Below are 21,206 nucleotides of genomic sequence, written 5' to 3' on the forward strand. Positions count from 1 at the left end.
TCTTAAGTGATACCTTTTTATTTTTGCTAAAATATAAAATGCTAGTTATAATCCTGGAAAAATTAAAATTTCTTAGCCTTTGTCTTCTACCTCTGAGGAGGATTCAGTAAGTACATCAAATAGTAGTAACACTGTTTATCAACACATTTTTTATCATCCAGTTACCTGACATAATCTGGCACAAGACAATATAAATTTTGTGCATTAAGAAAAAAGGAAACACTAAAATGACTGGTATCATTCAGTCACATTTTACACTTTTTGAATTTCCGTTTCCTTTTGATAATTAGCTAGTGATGGTACATTAACACAGCTCATTTAGGGCTCAATCCTAATCAGCTTCAAGTTTTAGAGGAACATAGGTCAACTCTGCCATCCTCCATTTGTCGAAACAAAATTCTATTTATGGTATTTAGTAAAGAAACAGTTGTCTGAGAAGAAATGGCTTCACATCATCTATCCTGATAGTTTCAAAAAGAATAAAGTTAACTAGCATGTGAAATATAAATATTCTTCTTAAAAGGTCTGTCCTACATATTTTAAATTTTACACTGGTTTGAAATTTGCCTCTTATAGAAAATATGCATATAGAAGCTTTTGTGTTAACTGCAGAATCTTACATAATTTGATTCCTTGATGAAGTATATACCCTCAAATACAGTCTTCTACCAAAATTTCATTCAAGTTATTTAAAAAGGGAGGAAAAAGGGGAATTTAGGAAACAATCTGAACTATGAATACAAACTGAAATTCTCTACTCCAATGGAAACTTTCCTTATTTTATCCTGGTAACTAGTTATGTATGGTCCGGGTCACGGGAAGAAGCAAGTTAGTATATCAGTTTTCACCTAAAAACTTTATGACTTTTTGAAGATCTTATATCCACCTTTTCTCTGCCTTTGGGCAGGTCTGTCTGCCAATTTCCAGATAGCCAGCTCCTGTATCTGCTATAATCACATATGTGATCCACTGCTTGTCATTTTCCATGAAGATTTCACATGGACTACAGAAAGGAAAAAATAGAACATTCAACTAAAGTCAGAGCTGGTTATAATGTTTAGCATAACCAGTGGTTCTCATTTAGTTTTTGTGCATTCTTTATCAACAAACCACCAAGAATCTGATAAAACCACATGCCTAATACAAATATATATTCCTTCTAGAACAATTGTTTCTGTATTATAAACCAGTTGGGCTGTTTTATCATAAGGGACACACCCCTAAAAATTCATAATCTAGTTTATTTTCCAGTATGAGCAAAAACTGCATTAGACAAATTTCATTCAAGTATACTATCACCCTGATAAAAATCCTTTTACACTTAGGGAAGATATAAATTGTGCTCTATGGTTGTAAGGATGTTTCCTACAGAAATCATGGATAGTATCACCAGTCTATAGCCACCATCTATCATAGAATCTACATGGAAACCTACAGCCTCATTAGAAAAGCTTAGCATGCACATTCCATAAAGAAATGAATGAATGGTACATTCTACCTCACAGTGGTATGTGATATAATGGCAATTCCTAAGAGGGTTTTATGTGTCTTGTTCCCTAATGGGGAATGCCCTTTTAAGTTTGCAATCAATGACCAAACAAATGCAGTTAGTATGTTTCTGATGAACCACGGATGAAAAGGGATCATTGAAATTCTAGATAATCAATCTATACTGTAGCTTTTCTCCTAAATCCCTTCTGCCCTTAAAAGACAATAAATAATTTCCTTATAATAAGCCTTAATGCATGTTCTACATTTGCTGCAACAGGAATGCTGGTATTTAATTTTGGTGACACTAAACTGATGGCAAATGTTCATTGATTCTATCACTTACAGGGCAATGACCAAGGCAATGTCTGGAAAAAAAACCCAAAACACTTTAATTTTTAAGACAACTGCAAGCACCTCAAACAATGGATTACTGTTACAACACTTGTTAGCTTTTCACAATCTAGTTATTGCAAAGGCATATGAATAAATGTTAATTGGACAAAGTCAAAAACGAGGCACCTTAATGATGTAAAATTTAAAATAAAAAGACATTCAATCCACTGACTTCTAAAAGAGGCTAAATATACCTCTATATATTACATTCTAAAATTGTATTGCCTACTATGGTTTGTGTCCTGGATTCTACAATTAATTTTAAGGAGGAAATGCATAAACAAAACTGTGTGCAACCTGCAAAGGGAAAATCATTTTCTCAACTTCATTTCCTGGAAAAGACGATGAAAAAGCTAGTAAAATTTGTTGTAGCCACACATAAAGCTACCTATGGAATGAATGTGATCACTGTTACCTGTTAGCTTTAAGGAGTATTCTTAAATACCCACTGCGCTGCAAATTGTATATATCATACCTTGTGGTCTAGACAAGCATGATCATGCTTTTCCAAAAATATATGTATTTTTTCATTCCACAAAATGAACACGTTTCTCTTTTCCAATTTAATCTATGTAGAGCTTAACTTACAGTGCCAACATGAGGAGACAACATGACACGGTACTGAGCCATCACATTTTTAAAGGGAAATCGCTCTTTTTCTTTAAAAGTACTTTTAAAAATATGCAAAAATACAAATGGGACTGCTAAATTATAATGCATATTTTAAAATCAGAAGCTTATCTTTTCTTTTCAAGTGCCATACAGAGAATGACACCTTACAACCCAGAGCCACTTTTTAAAAAATCCAATGTGAAAGGACTGTTATGGAATGAAAAGTCTGCACAACTCCTCGGAGCAGTTAAAGTCTGCTACATGCAACACAGGCTACAAAGCACTCAAGACTTGGTAGCTTTTCTGAAATTTGAGTCCCCCTCCCATATTTAATGGAAATTAACATTTACAGGGTGCATTTACATACACTATAATACAGGAATGATGTCCCTTTGCGAGAAGATAAAATTGTATATTTCCTTGCTATTTCTTGGTTCCAACTTGATAATTTCTTAAGATTGTAAATTATATAGTACTCAGCTAAAATATTTCTTCATAAATAGTTACAAAACCTGCCAAAACACAAAGGGGAAAGTATTTTTCATTCAAAAAAATGACATTTCAATGTCACACAACAATGCTTAGAGACATGTTATTGTTTCCAGAAGAAAATGGTCAGTAAACTACTTAGCTGAAGACAAAAGACTACCCTTCCCCAGGATCACAGTGCACAAAAAGCAAAATGTCAAACAACAGTACCTCAAAGCAAAATAAAGGTCTGAGGATGAAGCCAGCTCACTTGTAATCCTGTTAAAGAATGAGAGTCACCGTTTAGGTCCAATGTACTGGGAACATTTGCTAGCTCAGAATGCAGTATTGGTAGAATTTGCTAAGAATTCAACCAAGGATGCCGAAGGCATTCACCAGCTGAGGCTCGTTTTTCTGGAACCATTTCTAACATCGGGATCAGGAAATCTGTAAACTGTGCAGCATCTTCATGGGGCCAGCCATACTTTTCCACAAGTACATCAAAGAGGCTCCAGGGCTTCAGCTTGGTGATGTGTCGGAGTTCTCCTACAGGGGAAAAAATCAGAACAATGTTAAGAAAGCTCCAAATTTGCATTTCCCATTGTTGGTCCAGTCAGGTTCTTTTCCACGAAGCGGACGACCATCTGCTCAACTCTTACACAGCAACAACAAAGAACGCCAGCTTTTCCCCGATAAGCAATAATCACAACATGTACATATGACCAAGGTACATTTCAAGGAAGCCTGGTGAATGTAAATAGAGGTTAATGTTCATTCATATCAGTTCTAAGTTTCTTTAAGTAACTGGAGTGGGCTGAGTATGCCCAGAGTATTTTCTTTTCCAAAGGCTGAAGCAAGCCCATCTCATTTCAACCTGAGATCTTTCATAAAATTTGCAAACTTGACGCAAACCGAAATTGAACATCATTCACGTCTCTGTATTTGCTCTAAGATCTAAGATCCTAGGACATTAATTTGTAAACCTTGAAGTTATATTGCTGCAGTATCAGAAGTGTGGGTTACATGCAGCTTTGGTTGACATAAAAGAATGACTAACAAGCTAGTAAATGGCCTATGAGCTGTAATAGTCATTTATAAGAGAAAAAAAGGTATTTTTAAGTCAAACTGTAAAAAAGGGTTGGGGGCAGTGGCTCGTGGCTCATGCCTGTAATCCTAGCCCTTTGGGAGGCTGAGGTAGGAGGATCCCTTGAGTCAATGAGTTTCAGACCAGCCTGGGTAACACAGACCCTGTTTCTACGTTAAAAAAAAAAAAAAAAAAAAAAAGGTAGCTTGGCATGGTGGCATATCCCAGCTACTCAGCAAACTGAGGCAGGAACACTGCCTGAGTCTAGGAGGTCAAGGCTATAGTGAGTCAAGGTCATGCCATTGTAGTTTAGCCTATGAGAGAGAGGGAAAACCCTGTCCCCCACAACCCTTTTCAAAAAGGCAGCAAACTCAAAATTTCCAGAAAATTTCACTGTGAATAACTCATTTTCTCTGCCTGTTTGGAGTTATTACAGGACACCATGCCCCTGCCAACAGGTCTCCTTAGGTGCCCTCCAGTGCACCCCGAGTATCTTCTGCAGAGGAAACACTCCCCTCTGCCTGCACCCTAGAACACCCAGGTCTCGGTGGGGAGGGAGAGGCATTCAAGCACCTGAGTGGCACACTTCATGCAAAGGCTGACTTTTCTCTCCCTTTCACCTGCTATATAGCAAGGTAAATTTTTTTTTTCATGAGCTGCATCAGTAGATAATCAGTGCTCTGCTCACAAAGGTGTTCTCAGGAGCTTGTTCTGTTTCATTTATTCAAGTCAATTTAGAAATGCCCTTCCCTTTAAAAAATCGTAATAAAAAGAAAATAACATTACAAAAAATTCTAAGAACAAAAGGGGAAGTGGCCTACAACCTACCCCGCACAGATCTTCTGTTATGTCTATTGTGAAGCATGTTCCTTTTTTTTTTTTTGGAGACGGAGTCTCGCTTGTAGCTCAGGCTGGAGTAAGGTGGTGCGATCTGGGCTCACTGCAACCTTGGCCTCCTGGGTCCCAGTTAAAGCAATTATCTTGCCTAAGCCTCCCTAGTAGCTGGGATTACAGGCCAGCTAATTTTTGTATTTTTAGTAGAGATGGGGTGTTTCATCATGTTGACCAAGCTGGTCTTGAACTCCTGACTTCATGATCCACCCGCCTCAGTCTCCCAAAGTGCTGGGATTACAGGCGTGAGCCACCGCGCCTGGCCGTGAAGCATGTTCTTACACATTAGTATGTCTACAGAGTTGCAATCATGCTGGGCACAGGATTCTGTATGAAGAATCTTTTAAGAGAGCTTCTTGCTAAAGGATTTGGGATGTAAAATAAGCTTCCGGCTCCAATGTGAGGACTGGAGACACAGTTAAGTATCGCAGTCAAACTAGAGATCAGATCTGCATCGATGAAGAAATGAACCTGCAATCTTAGAGGTGGGAAGGAATCTCCTGTTGAAGGAAACACAGCTTCCATAAAAACAAAGTCTGAGCAGTGACTGCAGGTTTATCCCTCCAGTCTGAAATTCTGGCTCTAGGAATTCAGCCTAAGAAGATAAACCCTGGCTGCACCACCTCAAATTCATGCCTAATATATGTCAGCACAAAACTATATATACTTGCAAAATTACAAAGAGCCAATAATAGAAAAACAGTGGTTAAACAAAACACAAGGTATATTCACTTGATTAATAATACTTAATATTACTTAACAATATGGGAGAAAACCATAGTACAACATTGGGTAGTAAAAGAACAAGCTATGTCCTACAGATCATCATAAGATTTATTATTAAAATGCTCATTAAGATGAAAATCAAGTGAATCAAAACACCAGCTTTGGTAGTTGTTTCAATTTCTACATTTTGTAGAAATTGAAGCTGGTAATATGACTATATTGATTTAGACTGATCTCACCACAGCAACAGTTAAAGCAAACTAAGAAAGCTCACACATGACTAAAGCAAGTTCTCTGCGAAGGGGAGAGAACTTTTATGACATTCAGCTATTCTATCTCAGAATAAACACTCTCCAGTTTGCAAACAAATGCAACTACAGAGAAGCACTGTCTGCAGAAAATAGTAAAGGAACCTATTTCTGAGGGGGCCAGGTTTTAAACTAAGATCCATCAACAAGGCATCAAATTAAGTACAGTCTTCCATGAAAAGGTAAGCTTTACCACTATAGCTGCTTCACAGCTGTATAGTAACAGTGAGGAAAACAATACTGGAAGTTCACGAGAAACTATTCATCCATAACTAGGCATGCTATAAACTGGTAGAAACATTTGCAAAGAGCAGCATAAAATATCTAACCACTTTGGACCAAGTAAAGATTGTATGTGCAAAGAAGCAGTCTATAAACAGCAACAAGAGAGTCCTAAACATCTGCGGTCCTCAACACATAGCAATTTAACAAAACACTGAACTGCCTCTAAAAAAACCAAGTATGTAGAGTGTGTTAAATATGTGGAAAAACTCCATAATGCAAAGAAAATCAATTCATCTAAAGGCTATAATGATTATATGTACAAACCCTTAAACTCAGTATCAGAAGTAACCTTACCCTGGCAAGAGTTGGTAAGATTACTTGAACACACAGCTCAAGCCCCTCACTCTGTATCTACTGCTAGCAGACACAAGAGGAGTGGGCTCACTGGATGAGCGAGGGTCTTGAGTCCACGAGCCAGCTCCAGCCCTGCAGATGATACCCAAGAAATAGAGCCACCTCCATCACTTAGAATGATAAGTAGGAATAAGAGAGGAAAGCATATTTCAAAAACACACTTCCACCATTTGCTCTTATTATAAAAGTAGCACCCTAACAAGTTAAAGAAATGTTACCAGCCAGATGTGGTGGCTCATTCCTATAATGGTAGCACTTTGGGAGGCCAAGGCAAGCGGATCACTTGAGGTCAGAAGTTCGAGACCAGCCTGGCCAACGTGGTGAAACCCAATCTTTAATAAATACAGAAATTAGCCAGGTGTGGTGGTGCGCACCTGTAATCCCAGCTACTCAAGAGCCTGAGGCACAAGAATTGTTTGAACCCAGGAGGTGGAGGTTGCAGTGAGCAGAGATGGAGCCACTGCATTCCAGCCTAGGCAACAGAACAAGACTCTGTCTCAAAAAAAAAAAAAAGTTACCTTGATAATTATTTTCTCTTAGGTAAATATATGAATTGCAGTGAGCTGAGATCTCATTACTGCACTCCAGCCTAGGCAACAGTGTGAGATTCTGTCATCAAAGAAAACAAATAAAGGAATAAAGAAAATATATGAAGATGTGTTTCAGTGAAATAAATTTTACAGATAACTAGACAACTGTGACAATTTTAATTTTTTAAAGCCCCATTTCTAGCCTGTCCTCCTTAAAGAATGTGGAGTATCACTTCACCCTTCCTGAGACTATCAGCTATCCCAGTATTAACTCCCACACAAAAGTGAGCAAAAGTGAGCCCAGCAGCCAAGTGAGGAATTTGGCCAATTGTGCTGTTTCCCAGGAGCCCGTCAGGCTTCTGAATCTGCTCTGAGAAACAGCTTGACAGACCCAAGGAAAACTGACAGGAAGCAGGCTCTGAGTGACAGCAAATGTACTGACCAGTCCTGGACTTGCAGAGTCCTTCTAAGGAAACAGGGAAGTTCCATTATACTTCTCTTGAATCTTAAAGTGGTTTGTGACAGAAAATATATTATTTTATCCATGAAATTGTCATATTCCAGAATTAAACAAAGAAGCCCATGCGGTTTTACACACATGTGGGAGGACTCTCAAGGCAAATCCTGAACCATATTTACATGAATACTGGTAATTACAAAGCAAACCATGATATAAACAGATGAGCATCAACTTTGTGTACTACTAGTAGAAAGTAAACCCACCAAGAAATACCAGTACAGAGCAAGAGACAATTAAGAGATCTGGATGAATTCTGATACAATTAGACAACCACACATAAGTAAATATTTGAGTTTAAAATGTGTATAAACTCTGCCTTACATCACATATAAAAATTAACTCAAAAGAGATCGTACACCTACGAGCTAAAACTAAGCAATTCCTAGAAAACTTCACCTTCATGACATTGAAGTAAGCAAGGATTTCTTAGATGTGACATCAACAGCACAAATTGTAAAGTGTATATAAACTGGACTTCCATCAAAATTAAAAAATTTGTACTTAAATTTTCACACGTGTATTAAAGAGAAACAGAAATATTTGCCCACACAAACGTCTACATTAATGATCACAGTCGGCCATCACTAATAGCCAAAAAGGGGAGGAAAAGTAAACGCCCATCATCTGATGGAGGGATAAACAAGAGGAGTGTTGTTTATCAGTGACAACCCCAGCCTATCTAGTTGTCAAGTGCTCACCAAAGAGCTTTCTTTGCTCTTTACAGCATCAAAAGAATCTGTCACTTTTTAGGTATTCAGGAGGTAATTTTAAAACACATTCTGACAAGTTCAGCTTGGACACTAAATATTAAAAATACAGAATACAGTATCTCTTTTTAAAACCTCAGCTCCAGCAGGCGTGGTGGCTGACACCTGTAATCCAACCACTTTGGAGGCCAGGTGGGCAGATCACCTGAGGTTGGGAGTTCAAGACCAGCCTGACCAACATGGTGAAACCCTGTCTTTAAAAAAAGCAAAGCAAAGAAAAGAAAAGAAAAAAAACTCAGCTCCTGGGTTTTTGCCCTCAGTTCTCACACGTCTCTCGATGTTACCCCTGACTCGGGGAAACGTGGAGTTTATGCTGCTGCACAGAAGCTTCTTGCTTTTGAAACTTTCAATTGCATTTAAGGTCTGTAGTCTGACACACACACATGCACATAATTACTCACTTTTATCCCAACACACTTGATGCTCTCATCTACAGACCAGTTTTTTTTCTTAAGTAAACAGTCTCCTTTGATAATCCCATTATCAGCAGAGCAACTTTTACTAAAATATGCCTGCTGAATAGTCAGAAAAATTCCTGGTGAGCAGCCCAGTGAGATCTGCTCCAGGCTGCACTGTTTTTCCTACCATGATCTGAGGGCTGGAATGCTTCTGGGGACCACCCACTTCTTGAAGACAGGACAGGGGAAATCCCCATGGAGGTAAGGGTTTCTATTGGCCCGTCTCTCAACACACTAGTTTCTTAATGCTGGTGACTCATGTCCAGCAAATTAACCTTTATAGGGTAAGAGCTGTAATTACATTCCCTGCCCAAAACTCCAGCTCATCTTTGAACTTTCTGGCTAAGGAATGATTCAAACTAGTAATGATCATGACTTCTTAAATTATAAACAAGAAGAGGAGACAGATGAGGGGCATCTGATGCTCACCATTCACACACAGACCCCACTCTCTCTGGCCCTATGGCAGGGATGAAAATCTACTTCTGATCCCAGAGGAAAAAGAGCCAGAAAACTTCCTGGGAAATCAACTCTCCATTAGTACTGCTTTCAAAGGTGACTTAGGCATATCAACAGCTGTTTTAAATTTTGCTTTTTGGCTGGGCGCAATGGCTGTCACCTGTAATCCCAGCACTTTGGGAGGCCGAGGTGGGCGGATCACGAGGTCAGGAGTTGGAGACCAGCCTGACTAACATGGTGAAACCCTGCCTCTACTAAAAATACAAAAATTAGCCAGGCATGGTGGCACGCACCTGTAATTCCAGCCACTTGGGAGGCTGAGGCAGGAGAATCGCTTGAATCTGGGGGGCTGAGGTTGCAATGAGCTAACATCGCACCATTGCAGTCCAGCCTGAGTGACACAGTGAGACTCTGTCTCAAAAAGAAAATAAAAACAAAAATAAATAAATTTTGCTTTCTAACAGTTCTAGCACAGTACTTTAGGTATTATAGGAAAACAATTTAAATGGATATACTTTAAGATTCCATTATTTCCAAAATGTACATTCATTCACATATTACTAAAGGGAACGTGCCAAAACACATCTTTCATGCAGCAAAGCTACACCCCTCATCGTAAGAAACATGGTGAAATCTACTTCCATGACAGGCCCTCATTCCTCATAATGTTATCCTGTGGCATCCATAAAAATTCTAAGTCCCTCTGATCTCTACCGCCATTAGAAATAAACAATAATCAGGAAAGAACTAAAGTCCCAATTCCCTGATCTATCAGGGGACTTCTCGCCTAGTCACAAATGCCCTCTTACACCCAAAAAAAGGAAAGAAGAGTTCCAGTTACTACAAAATTTGAAAATTTGTACTTAAACTTTCCACACGTGTCTTCAAGAGAAATGGAAATACCTGCCCACACAAATGCGTACATTAATGAAGTTAATGTCAAAATGTTTTTGGTCTGTCATTAAGAAGGACGCCAAAGGCATTTTAACTCTGCAGGTTACCTTCAAATACGCTGCTCAAAAAACAACTCAATCACACAAGTTTTCATTATATGTGGTGATGAAGGCGGTAACCAGGAGATGCACATCCATAAGCTGTCTCAGGGAGCAAACGTACTGACAGAAAGGCCCAAGTGGAAGCTGCCTTTCAGCCATAAAGGGCCACATGCAGGCTGCCCTCACTGAAACGAACCACCACAGGAGTGACAGCCCAAAAGCAGGTGCCTACACCAGCTCCACGCCTGCAGGCGCTTACAGGACCCTTCCAACAACTCAGTGACTTCACTTTCTCACTGTTCAAGGCCTCTCTTTTTGTTCCTCTTTCCCTCCTTGCCGCTGTGCACAGTATGGAGTCCTCGATCCCCCCCAAGAGACAGTTAAAGACAAAGACACGGCCAGGAATGGTGACTCACGCTTGCAATCCCAACACATTGTAAGGCCAAGGCAAGCAGATCACCTGAGGTCAGGAGTTCGAGACCAGCCTGTCCAACATGGTGAAAACATGTCTCTACTAAAAATACAAAAATTAGCTGGGCATGGTGGCGGCCATCTGTAGACCCAGCTACTCAGGAGGCTGAGGCAGAAGAATTGCTTGAACGCAGGAGACAGAGGATACAGTGAGCCGAGATTGCGCCACTGCACTCCAGCCTGGTGACAGAGCAAGACTCCATCTCAAAAAAAAAAAAAAAAAAAAAAAAAAAAAAAGATAAATGTAGAGCCAGGTCACTCAAAGTGGCTCCTTGTTACTCAGGAAAGGTTCCAATTAAAGGACTAGTTCCTGAGTGACTTTACTGTTGGTCCTGACCGTAGTTGGCCGCAGTGGAAAATGAGGCTCAGCCAACCACGGTGCCCAAGCAGGTGCTGTGGCCCCTGTCTCTCAGGTCTCTCCTTCACCTCTAGAGCATTGCAAGTAAATCATGTTCTCTATTTCCGTGACAAACCAGGCCCAACTCCCATCTGACCCACAGCTGGGGGCTCACGGCAAGTCACCTACTAGCCACGGCCCACGAGGGGCCAAGCCATCTCCCCCACCAGCTCTGGAAACATTCTGAACTGTGGGAAGAGGGGTATGACTTCAATTAAAAAAATAAAATAAAATAAAATAATTCCCCAAGCCATACTGAATCCCAGACCAAAACAATTCCCAACTTTTGTTTCAATTCTTTTCTTCCTTTTTTTTTTTTCGGAGACAGAGTCTCACTCTGTCACCCAGGTTGGAGTGTAGTGGCATGATCCTGGCTCACTGCAACCTCTGCCTCCCAGGTTCAAGCAATTCTCCTGCCTCAGCCTCCCGAGTACCTGACATTACAGGTATCCATCACCATATCCAGCTAATTTTTGTATTTTAGTAGAGAAGCGGTTTCACCATGTTGGCTGGGCTGGTCTCGAACTCATGACCTCAAGCGATCCACCTGCTCAGCCCCCAAAAGTGCTAGATTACAGGCATGAGCCACCGCACCCAGCCCAATTATTTTCAAATAGTATTTTCTGTAAGTTTCCAGGGAAACTCAATCTGTTCTCTCAGTAATATTGCTGTATAGACATTCATAAGCTTCCGGTGTTTTCCTGTTCAAAGCTTTTCTTTAGCAATAATAACAGCTATGGTTGTGTCCAGTGCTGTACAGGCATCCTCTTATACCTTCTTGTAAGGATAAAGGCCAACCTGAAAGAACCCCTGTTGACAGATGAGGAAGCTGAAGTTCAGAGACGACCAGATGTGCCATTCTCACAGCAGGTGGGAGCCCAGCTCCATTACTCAACACAGTTTCACAGCAAAACCATTTTCCTGCCCTTGACTCCAGCTGGGCCTGTGCTTGTGAGTCTCCATGTAAGAAGGCAACTCTGTACCTGGCAAACACGGCCTAGATTCAAAGACCAGATTATCAGAACCAAAAATAATTACAGATTGTCTGATAAATGGTTTTTCCTGATAATTTTTTACCTGTGATAAGTCTGAGAGGTAATGAGGTAAATAATTACATCGAATTATATATTTCACAAATTGCCTTCACCAGGTGACCCTATAAAATCTAAGAAGGGTAGTCAATTTGCCCAGAGTAAATACAGCAGGAAACCACCATCTTTAGCACAGTCAGTTCTCAAGTCTTGTATATTTAACAAGGAAACATAATTTAAAGGAAAATATAAGGACTGGTTAGCCAAACCTCACCAAAGTAAGTAATAAAGATTACTACTCCATAAAAATTCCTTATCTCATAGGAAAATAAAAAATCAATTTGAGGCCAGGCGTGGTGGCTCACACCTTTTTAATCTCAGCACTTTGGGAGGCCAAGGTGGGTGGATCACCTGAGGTCAGGACTTTGAGACCACCCTGGCTAACATGGTAAAACCCTGTCCCTAATAAAAATACAAAAAATTAGACAGGTGTGGTGGTGTGCACCTGTAGCCCCAGCTACTCGGGAGGCTGAGGCAGGTGGATCACAAGGTCAGGAGATTGAGACCGTCTTGGCTAACATGGAGAAACCCCATCTGTAATAAAAATATAAAAACTTAGCCAGGCGTGGTGGCAGGCACCTGTAATCCCAGCTTCTCAAGAAGCTGAGGCAGGAGAACTGCTTGAACCTGGGGGGCAGGGGCAGAGGTTACAGTGAGCCAAGATCGCACCACGGCACTCCAGCCTGGGAAACAAGAGCGAAAATCCATCTAAGGGAGACAGAGTATCTGGAACTTCAAAGAAATTTCTAAAAGCCCATGTCCTACTCACATCAATTTTAAAAGTTCTTTATTAAGGGATGTTGCATCCAAAAACAAAAAATCTAACCTGGAAAAGTATGAAGTAAAAGGACCAACTATATTCATCACAAAAAAATATAGCAGGCTGGTTGTAGTGGCTCACACCTGTAATTTCAGCACTTTGGAAGGCTTAAGGTGGGTAGATCACTTGAGGTCAGGAGTTTCAGACCAGCCTGGCCAACATGGTGAAACCTCATCTCTACTAAAAACACACAAAAAATTAGCCAGGCATGGTGGCACACGCCTGTAATTCCAGCTACTTGGGAGGCTGAGGCAGGAGAAAAACTTGAACCTGGAAGGTGGAGGTTGCAGTGAGCTGAGATCGCACCACTGCACTCCAGCCTAGGCAACAGAAAGAGACTCCCAGCTAAAAAAAAAAAAAAAATATATATATATACATATATGTGTGTGTATATATATATACACATATATGTGTGTGTATACATATATATATATGTGTGTGTGTGTGTGTGTATACATATATATATATGTATACACACACACACACACACACACACACACACATATAGCACTTAGGAGGGGTTCTTTTAAAAATATTTCTGGGGCTCTGGGGTGTTTTTATAAATTAATAACTGGGGACTACACTGGGCAAATAAACAGTTGGAAGATCAGTAAGAACTACAACACGAAAATAATCTCCTTAATACAGTGTGACACAAAACAGTGGGAACATAGGATGTGATTTTGAAGAATGTGAGGTATGCAGCATTTCACAGGCCTATACCCACCACAGGCTGACCAAAAGCCATGTCCCTGGACATTCATTAAGTTAAGTCTCTAGGCCACCTCTGTTCCACTAAAGATAGTACCTGAACATGAGAAATGGAAAGGTAAGTCTAGCTGCCTTTTAACAATCACCTAAACGCCTTTCCATAAATATATGAATACACAGATTGGTAACTTGGAGTAAGAATACAGATAGGTGGAGGAGAAAAATGTTGTTAGGAAGGCTGTTCTCTTACAAAGTTCTTACTCCAGGTATCAGATGGGTCACGTTTATTTCTTGAGAGCTTTCTTCGGCAGAATTCTCCAGCTGTGAAAGTCCAGATCTTTCGCCACTGCCATCATGAATGCACAATTTCTCCTTTTGGGAGAAGACTATGCTGAAAATTAGTGTTGCATAAATACTGTTACCTTTTCTGGTGAAAAACTCCTTGGAATATTTCCCCAACATAGCGTATTTTCGAGGAACTTTCCCCAGCAGTTCAATGATCAATGCTATGTGATCTGCATTGGGAAACATTGCCAGCAAAACAGAAACACACGACAGTTTAATCAGTACACTGCATGCAGACACTACCACCGCCCGCGCAGACAGAAACAGCGCAACCTGAATGACCAAAAGTACAGGCCTTCCCCGCATGGCTGGATTCAGGACCCAGAGCTGGAGGGCACTGGAGAGGGGCTGATGAGCAGGGTGACCACAGCACAGGGCTAAATGTGGTCTTCCCTGACAGCTTTTCTACCAGCACAGGAATTCTGCTGGATTGCTTTCCGAATTTAGGAGAAATGCCTTTGTCGCCATTAATGCTAAAATCAGCAGCTGCTCTTCCGTTTCTGTCTGCATCGTGGCGCTTTTCAAAAAGAAGAGGTACTACCTCTGCGATTGAAGAATTCCCGAGAATATTTTCCAGACAGAGCAAAGTGCCTTGGAATACTGCCTAGCAGCTCTATGATGTGGGCTATGTGGTCTATGGAGGAGAGAAAAAAAGGATATGGGAATGGGAGGGGCAAAGGGAAGGATGGGATAAAAGAAGAGGGAAAAATTGAAATTAGTAAAAAATCAGAAATAGATTCAAATCAACAGTGTCTGCAGCACATCCATGCAGAGGCTTGTGGGATTAGCAGGCCTCAGGCACCGTCTGGAGCCGTAACCATTACGGAGGCCAGCTCACCCCAGGCCACCCCAGCATCGCAAGCAAATAAGCATGGAGATGGTCAGGTTTACAGATGGAATTCAAGCCAGAATTCCTGGGTCTTCAATTCAGCTCCCAAACAGGACAGAGAAATGGGCAGCACATCAGTGGTCAAAAGGACCACAGAGAGGTTTCAGGTCTGCATCATCTGTCCTCTCTTGGCCAGCTAGGTTCCTGCCCTGTGCAAGGCCAGAAGAGCCACTGGTGTAGGCCCCTGAGGGCTCTCAGAGTGCTGCCTGTGCCAGGCAGCCTTTGCCCATTCAATGAGACTGAGGGGGGCGTCAAATTCAAAGGAAAAGCGTCTGAATTTGGTGTTTGAAAACCAAAACATGGCTCTATCTCAGTACAAAAATACAGTACTCTACTGAAGTTCAGGGCTGGCAGGAGACCTAGACCGAGATATTCAGCAGGCACCACTACTCACCTTCGTCTCTGGAATAGTCTTCCCCAGAATGTGGTTCAAACAAATAATCTCCTGTTGCCAGCTCAAATGCCTAGGATACAACAGACGACATGCTAAGCACTTCAGAGAATGGCCCCCAAGTCAACAGCTTTGTTTCCTTATGGAAGAGACCGCCACTTTATGAAGAACTGAATCAAACAAAATAGCCTCCCAAAAGTGCACTATTTTCTTTCTTCCACATTCAAGGAAGTTTCAGAAGTATTTTTACATTTCTTCTTTTTTTTTTCTTCTTTTTGAGACGGGTAACAGTTTTGCTCCTGTTACCCAGGCTGGACTGCAATGGTGATCTCAGCTCACTGCAACCTCTGGGCTCCTGGGTTCAAGTGATTCTTCTGCCTCAGCCTCCCGGGCATGTGCCACCATGCCTGGCTAATTTTTTGTATTTTTAGTAAAGATAGGGTTTCATTATGTTCATCAGGCTGGTCTCCAACTCCCGACCTCAGGTGATCCGCCTACTTCGTCCTCCCAAAGTGTTGGGATTACGGGCGTGAGCCACAGTACCTGGCCCTACATTGCTTCTAAGTAAAGATTTGAGCTATGTATTCTCTTCATTTTGCAGGAAGCAAAATGACAGTGAGTCAGCGACACCTGTGTGCAGGCCTGGCCAAAGAATGGTATGCCTTCTATGAGCAGTAGAACTAGAATTCAACCCAGGACTCAACTAGGCCCATCTGACCCCAGCGCCTGCCTCAACCATTGTAATAGCCTTGGCCTCTGTTTAGCAGACGCTGCTGTGTCCTTTAGGCAAGGATCTTTATGTTTTAGTAATCAAGCACTGTTTTCAGCATCTTATCATCTATTTTCATCATTTCATTCATTTCTGACTCAACCAAAGGAAAACCTGGAAACAAAAAAGACCCTCTGTCTTTCTCCCCAAGGTAAGGAAGCAGATGGCCTTACAGACCCTCTCGTGGATGTCACGGAGCACTGGCTTCCTGGGTGGCCACTGGCTGTACCTCAGCATGCCCACATGTAGCGAAGGGCATTTGTTCCCATCTAACTTGCTCACAAAAAAAACCTTAAGGGCATGAGTTTAAGCTGGTAACAATATACAAAAATGCTACTCTGCTGATCAAACAGTATGTTTTAAAAGTGAAAAAAAGAATAAGCTAAATCCCATTTCTGTTTTTTCTCACAGCAGTTTCTATTCTGAACAGATCTTGCTGTCCCAAAAGGTGCTCAGAGGCCCAGTCGCTGGTGCCTGTGAATCTGTGGCTGCCCTCGCCACTCCTACCCCAAGGAGCCAGCACTATGGAAACTTCACTGTATCAACCTACCTTCTTTTTCTTTTAATGATCACACAGTGCTGGGAAAGCACCCTTAAGGGAAGAATCATTTGCCTGGGTAAGGGGCCACCTCTCCTAGGACTGCCTTTAACAAACCAAGAGCGGGTACATCTTTTCACCTTTTTTTGTTTAAAAAAAAAAAAGACTGCATGTGAATCAGTTAAAGGAAGGAACCATGGTGACAAGATGGCTGCCAGCTGCCCATGAGATGAACATTAGCTTATGAACTCAGGATCCCTGCCCTGAACCTGGCATAGGTCAGAGCAGGGCATGGACGTGTCACATCTCAGCACGGTAAGCTGGTGGTCCCAGCACTGGGATGCACGAAGGCACCAGCGGAGAACCCAGGAAGGCCCTCACGTAGGGCCTCTCCTTTCCACCCAATAAACAAAAAAGACAGCTGGGCCAATCCCAGATGAGGGCAGGAAAACCTCACAAGAGGCCCCAAATCCACGTGGAACAACTGGATTACATCCTTAATGACCAGGAGAGTCTTTTCTAGTCTGAGAAATAATCAATTCAGTATCTTACAAGCTAAGAGAAAAATCTGAAAACCCTAATGGGACACCAAGGACTTGAAAAGCTTGGATCAAGTTCCAAAGCAAGCTCCAGCTGCTTTTCAACCCCTGCTTTGAGCCTTATGCTATCTCTTTTAATTAATTTTCAAAACAACTTCAAGCTGGTTCATATATTTATCTTTTACATTTTTTAGAGATGGGACCTCACTATGTTGTCCAGGCTGGACTTGACCTCTTGGGCTCACATGATCCTCCCTCAGCCTCCAAAGAAGCTGGGACTACAGGTACACTCCACTGCGCCCAGCTTTGTACATATTTCTCACTGTCAAAATATGTCAGCTACATATTCTTTGAAAAAGCACCCATATATTTCCTTTTTTTTTTTTTTTTTTTTTTAATGAATGAGAGGTTCTTTTTTTGCCCAGGCTGGCCTCGAACACGTAGCTTTGGCTCCTCAAGCACCAGGACAACTGATCTGAGCCACTGCGGCTTCCAGCACCGATATATTTCCAAGAAAACATGTACAGAAGCCGATCAATGAAATAATTTTTTTGTTGTTTTAAAGGAAGAAGGAAGATGGAGGCTATAATGCTACCTATTTTTGATTCTTTGGTGAGTGACTAGATTCTCTTAACAATATGACATGTGCGGCCGGGCGCGGTGGCTCAAGCCTGTAATCCCAGCACTGTGGGAGGCCGAGGCGGGTGGATCACGAGGTCAAGAGATCGAGACCATCCTGGTCAACATGGTGAAACCCCGTCTCTACTAAAAATACAAAAAATTAGCTGGGCATGGTGGCGCGTGCCTGTAATCCCAGCTGTAATCCCAGCTACTCAGGAGGCTGGGGCAGGAGAATTGCCTGAACCCGGGAGGCGGAGGTTGCGGTGAGCCGAGATCGCGCCATTGCACTCCAGCCTGGGCAACAAGAGCGAAACTCCGTCTCAAAAAAAAAAAAAAAACAATATGACATGTGCAACACGGCAAATGTACATTACAATGAAAAAACTCTGCCTTCAACTCAGTAAGTTCCTTCCAGTATAACCTTCTATTACCCAGGCTGGAATACGGCGGCGCAATCTTGGCTCACCACAACCTCGGCCTCCTGGGTTCTAATGATTCTCCTGCCTTAGCCACCCAAGTAGCTGGGACAGAAACATGCCACCATACCCGGTTAATTTTTGTATTTTCAGTAGAGATGGGTTTTGGCCATGTTGGCCAGGCTGGTCTCAATCTCCTGGCCTCAGGTAATCCACCTGCCTTGGCCTCCCAAAGTGCTGGGATTACAGGTATACACCACCTCCCTGGGCCCAAGTATTACCTTTATTATTATTAATACCTGGGAACTTTGGGTTCTTTCTTCTGTATTTGGCCCAATCCCCTCAAAGGCGAATTTTCCCTGGACCTACTTGTTTGTGACCTCCTAGGAGACCCAGCGTCTCTCTCCTAAAACGTTCTCCTATGCCAAAGTACCCTCATTCTGAACAAATAAGATCACCTAACTATTCTGTAATGTGACCAGTGTAGAAGAACTCTGGTTAAGTTGGTTGGAATGGCTTTTCTTGTTGTTTTTGTTTTTTTTTCTTTCGAGATGGAGTCTTGCTCTGTCGCCAGGCTGGAGTGCAGTGACACAATTTTGGCTCACCGCAAACCTTAGCCTCCTGAGTTCAAGCAATTCTTCTGCCTCAGCCTACTGAGTAGCTGGGACCACAGGCACGCACCACCACGCCCAGCTAATTTTTTTGTATTTTTAGTAGAGACAGGGTTTCACCATGTTGGCCAGGGTGGTTGTTTCTATGGCACTAACCTGGATTTACCATGGAGCTCATAAAAAGTCCTACCAGGGCCTCTAATGCATAAATGGAGAGGAACCAACGCTTTAACCACAAAGAAGTTTCAGATTACATGTACTTACACCTGGAAGGTGTAAAGCTCAAGAAAAAGTAAAACTCAAGAAAAGTGAAACAGATTCAAAAACGACATACCCTTGCTGCAGTGCCTCATTCTGTTGTGCTTCTCCAGCTGCAGAGCCTAAAGCTCTCCTCCCTGACAAGAGCCAAGGGAACCTGGCTACCACCCATCAGCTGTCATTCCCAACAGAGTCTCTGTGAGATGTGATACTATTTAGAAAACTCAAAGACAGCAGGGCACAGTGGCTCATGCCTGTAATCCCAGCACTTTGGGAGGCCAGGGTAGGTGGATCACTTGAGCTCAAGAGATCAAGACCAGCCTAGACAACATGATGAAACTCCATCTCTACAAAAAATACAAAAATTAGCCTGGTGTGGTGGCATGTGCCTATAGTCTCAGCTACACCGGAGGCTGAGGCAGGAGGATAACTTGAGCCTGGGAAGTGGAATCTGCAGTGAACCATGGTCATGCCACTGTAGTTCAGCTTGGGTGAGAGAATAAGACCTTGTCTCTAAACAAACAAAACCCTCAAAGACTATAGGCTTAACCATCAAGCTTGGTATTAGGAGGTCTAATTTAATATATTAAATGTATGATTTTTACACTACAACAAAACAGTGGAGGTAACAAACTCTGCCTCATTGCACCTAGGTTATCTAAGAAAAACAAAAGAAACCTCTAAAGCCATGACTTTTGGGGGTGGGAGAGACAGGGAATGAAGGCCTGCCCCTTACCTAAAAAAAGAAAAAAAAGATCTGCCTTATGACAACCAACTAAAAAAGAAAATCTCATAAGCGGCCCTGCTAGTGCTAACAGAGCTTATGCTTAATTCTTGGGAAGGGAGCAGGTGAGGAGACAGAGAAGGCTTTTCCTTGGGAACCTGTTGTTGATATTTATGCCACTGTTCACAGCAACAGCATTTCAGTAAGTAAACGGGACAGGAAATTGTATGGAGGGACAAACCTTCATCTAATGGAAGGAAGGACAGATAACCCGGTATAAAATTGTGCTGACAGCTCCATTATCCCACTACATCCGTGACTATGTCCTACTTTTCTGGTTATATCACCAAACTTAATACCCCAAATTAGAAGCACGGCATTTCAGAGTTGAAAGAGTTCTTAGCACCTAATTCAGGGCAGCCCTGCTGCTGGTGGCCATTGGGCCTACCCTCCCCACATCCTGAAGTGGCCCCTGCTTCCCACACTCCCACTCACTGTTCCCGCAGCTCCTGTTCCGCTTACTCCCCCAGGTCTCAGTTTGCCTGTTAGGGTCACAGAGAGGTCAAATGCCTCTCTACACAGCACTCCCTAAATTCAAAGTAACCATCACTGTCCACCGGTTCCTTTAACTGTTCTTTTCAATACCTAGCTAAGGCAGGGACTTGGTTTTTGATATAGAAGAACTTTAACACCTTTAATAATTTAAACATTAATATCTGTTATTATCCGTAAGAGCAACGAGGGAATAGAAAGGCCAGGTGTTTCAGGACCTATCTGGCCATGTGCTGACCCAGATCATGCTGAGTCAAAGGTAAAGGACTTTATCTCCTGTTTCTCCTATCAGCTGGCACTATCTGCTCAACAATGCATTTACTGGAGCATTAGAGGAGGCAAAACACAGTAAATGCAAGAGAATTGTTAAGTTAACCTCTGAATAACACAAAATTAATATATTTATTCTGCATTGCTTTTTTTCAGAGAGAAGAAAAATGCTAAGCCTTCCACACAAGTCCTTTCTTTCAAATACGAGAGGAAATGTGGATAAAAAACAATATGGAATAGGAAAAGCATGAAACCCCACAGCAAGCAACCCACCTTTCCCAACACGGCACAACTAAGTAAAGCCCACTGAGAAAAAGGTGCTCAATGGACCAGGAAACAGGGCGGAGGAAGAGAACCAGGAACTGGATTGAAGACACGGGGCCCCTTGTGTGCACCAACTCACAGGTTCAGGGTCAATGACTGACACATGCCCAGGCAGGGCCAGGAGAGTT

At 42.0% G+C, this 21,206-nt stretch overlaps 1 protein-coding gene across 11 annotated transcripts in view; it reads right to left on the reverse strand.

Moving 5' to 3' along the window:
- Positions 1–1,221: 1,221 nt before the first annotated feature.
- SRPK2 (SRSF protein kinase 2) overlaps positions 1,222–21,206 on the reverse strand; it is a 277,462-nt gene continuing 257,477 nt past the window's right edge. For 3 of the 11 annotated variants that reach the window (XM_017506256.2, XM_017506258.2, XM_037730553.1), the window contains 4 exons: positions 15,460–15,529; positions 14,718–14,810; positions 14,254–14,346; positions 3,326–3,510 (listed from right to left, as the gene is read on the reverse strand). In XM_017506256.2, the coding sequence (XP_017361745.1) occupies positions 3,326–3,510; positions 14,254–14,346; positions 14,718–14,810; positions 15,460–15,529 (441 nt within the window). Of the gene's footprint in view, positions 3,511–14,253; positions 14,347–14,717; positions 14,811–15,459; positions 15,530–21,206 lie in introns of all 11 variants that reach the window. The other 8 variants (XM_017506253.2, XM_017506263.2, XM_037730554.1 and 5 more) reach the window with 5 other exon arrangements.

The sequence above is a fragment of the Cebus imitator genome, unplaced genomic scaffold (genome assembly GCF_001604975.1).
Source record: "Cebus imitator isolate Cc_AM_T3 unplaced genomic scaffold, Cebus_imitator-1.0 Scaffold352, whole genome shotgun sequence".
NCBI lineage: Eukaryota > Metazoa > Chordata > Mammalia > Primates > Cebidae > Cebus > Cebus imitator.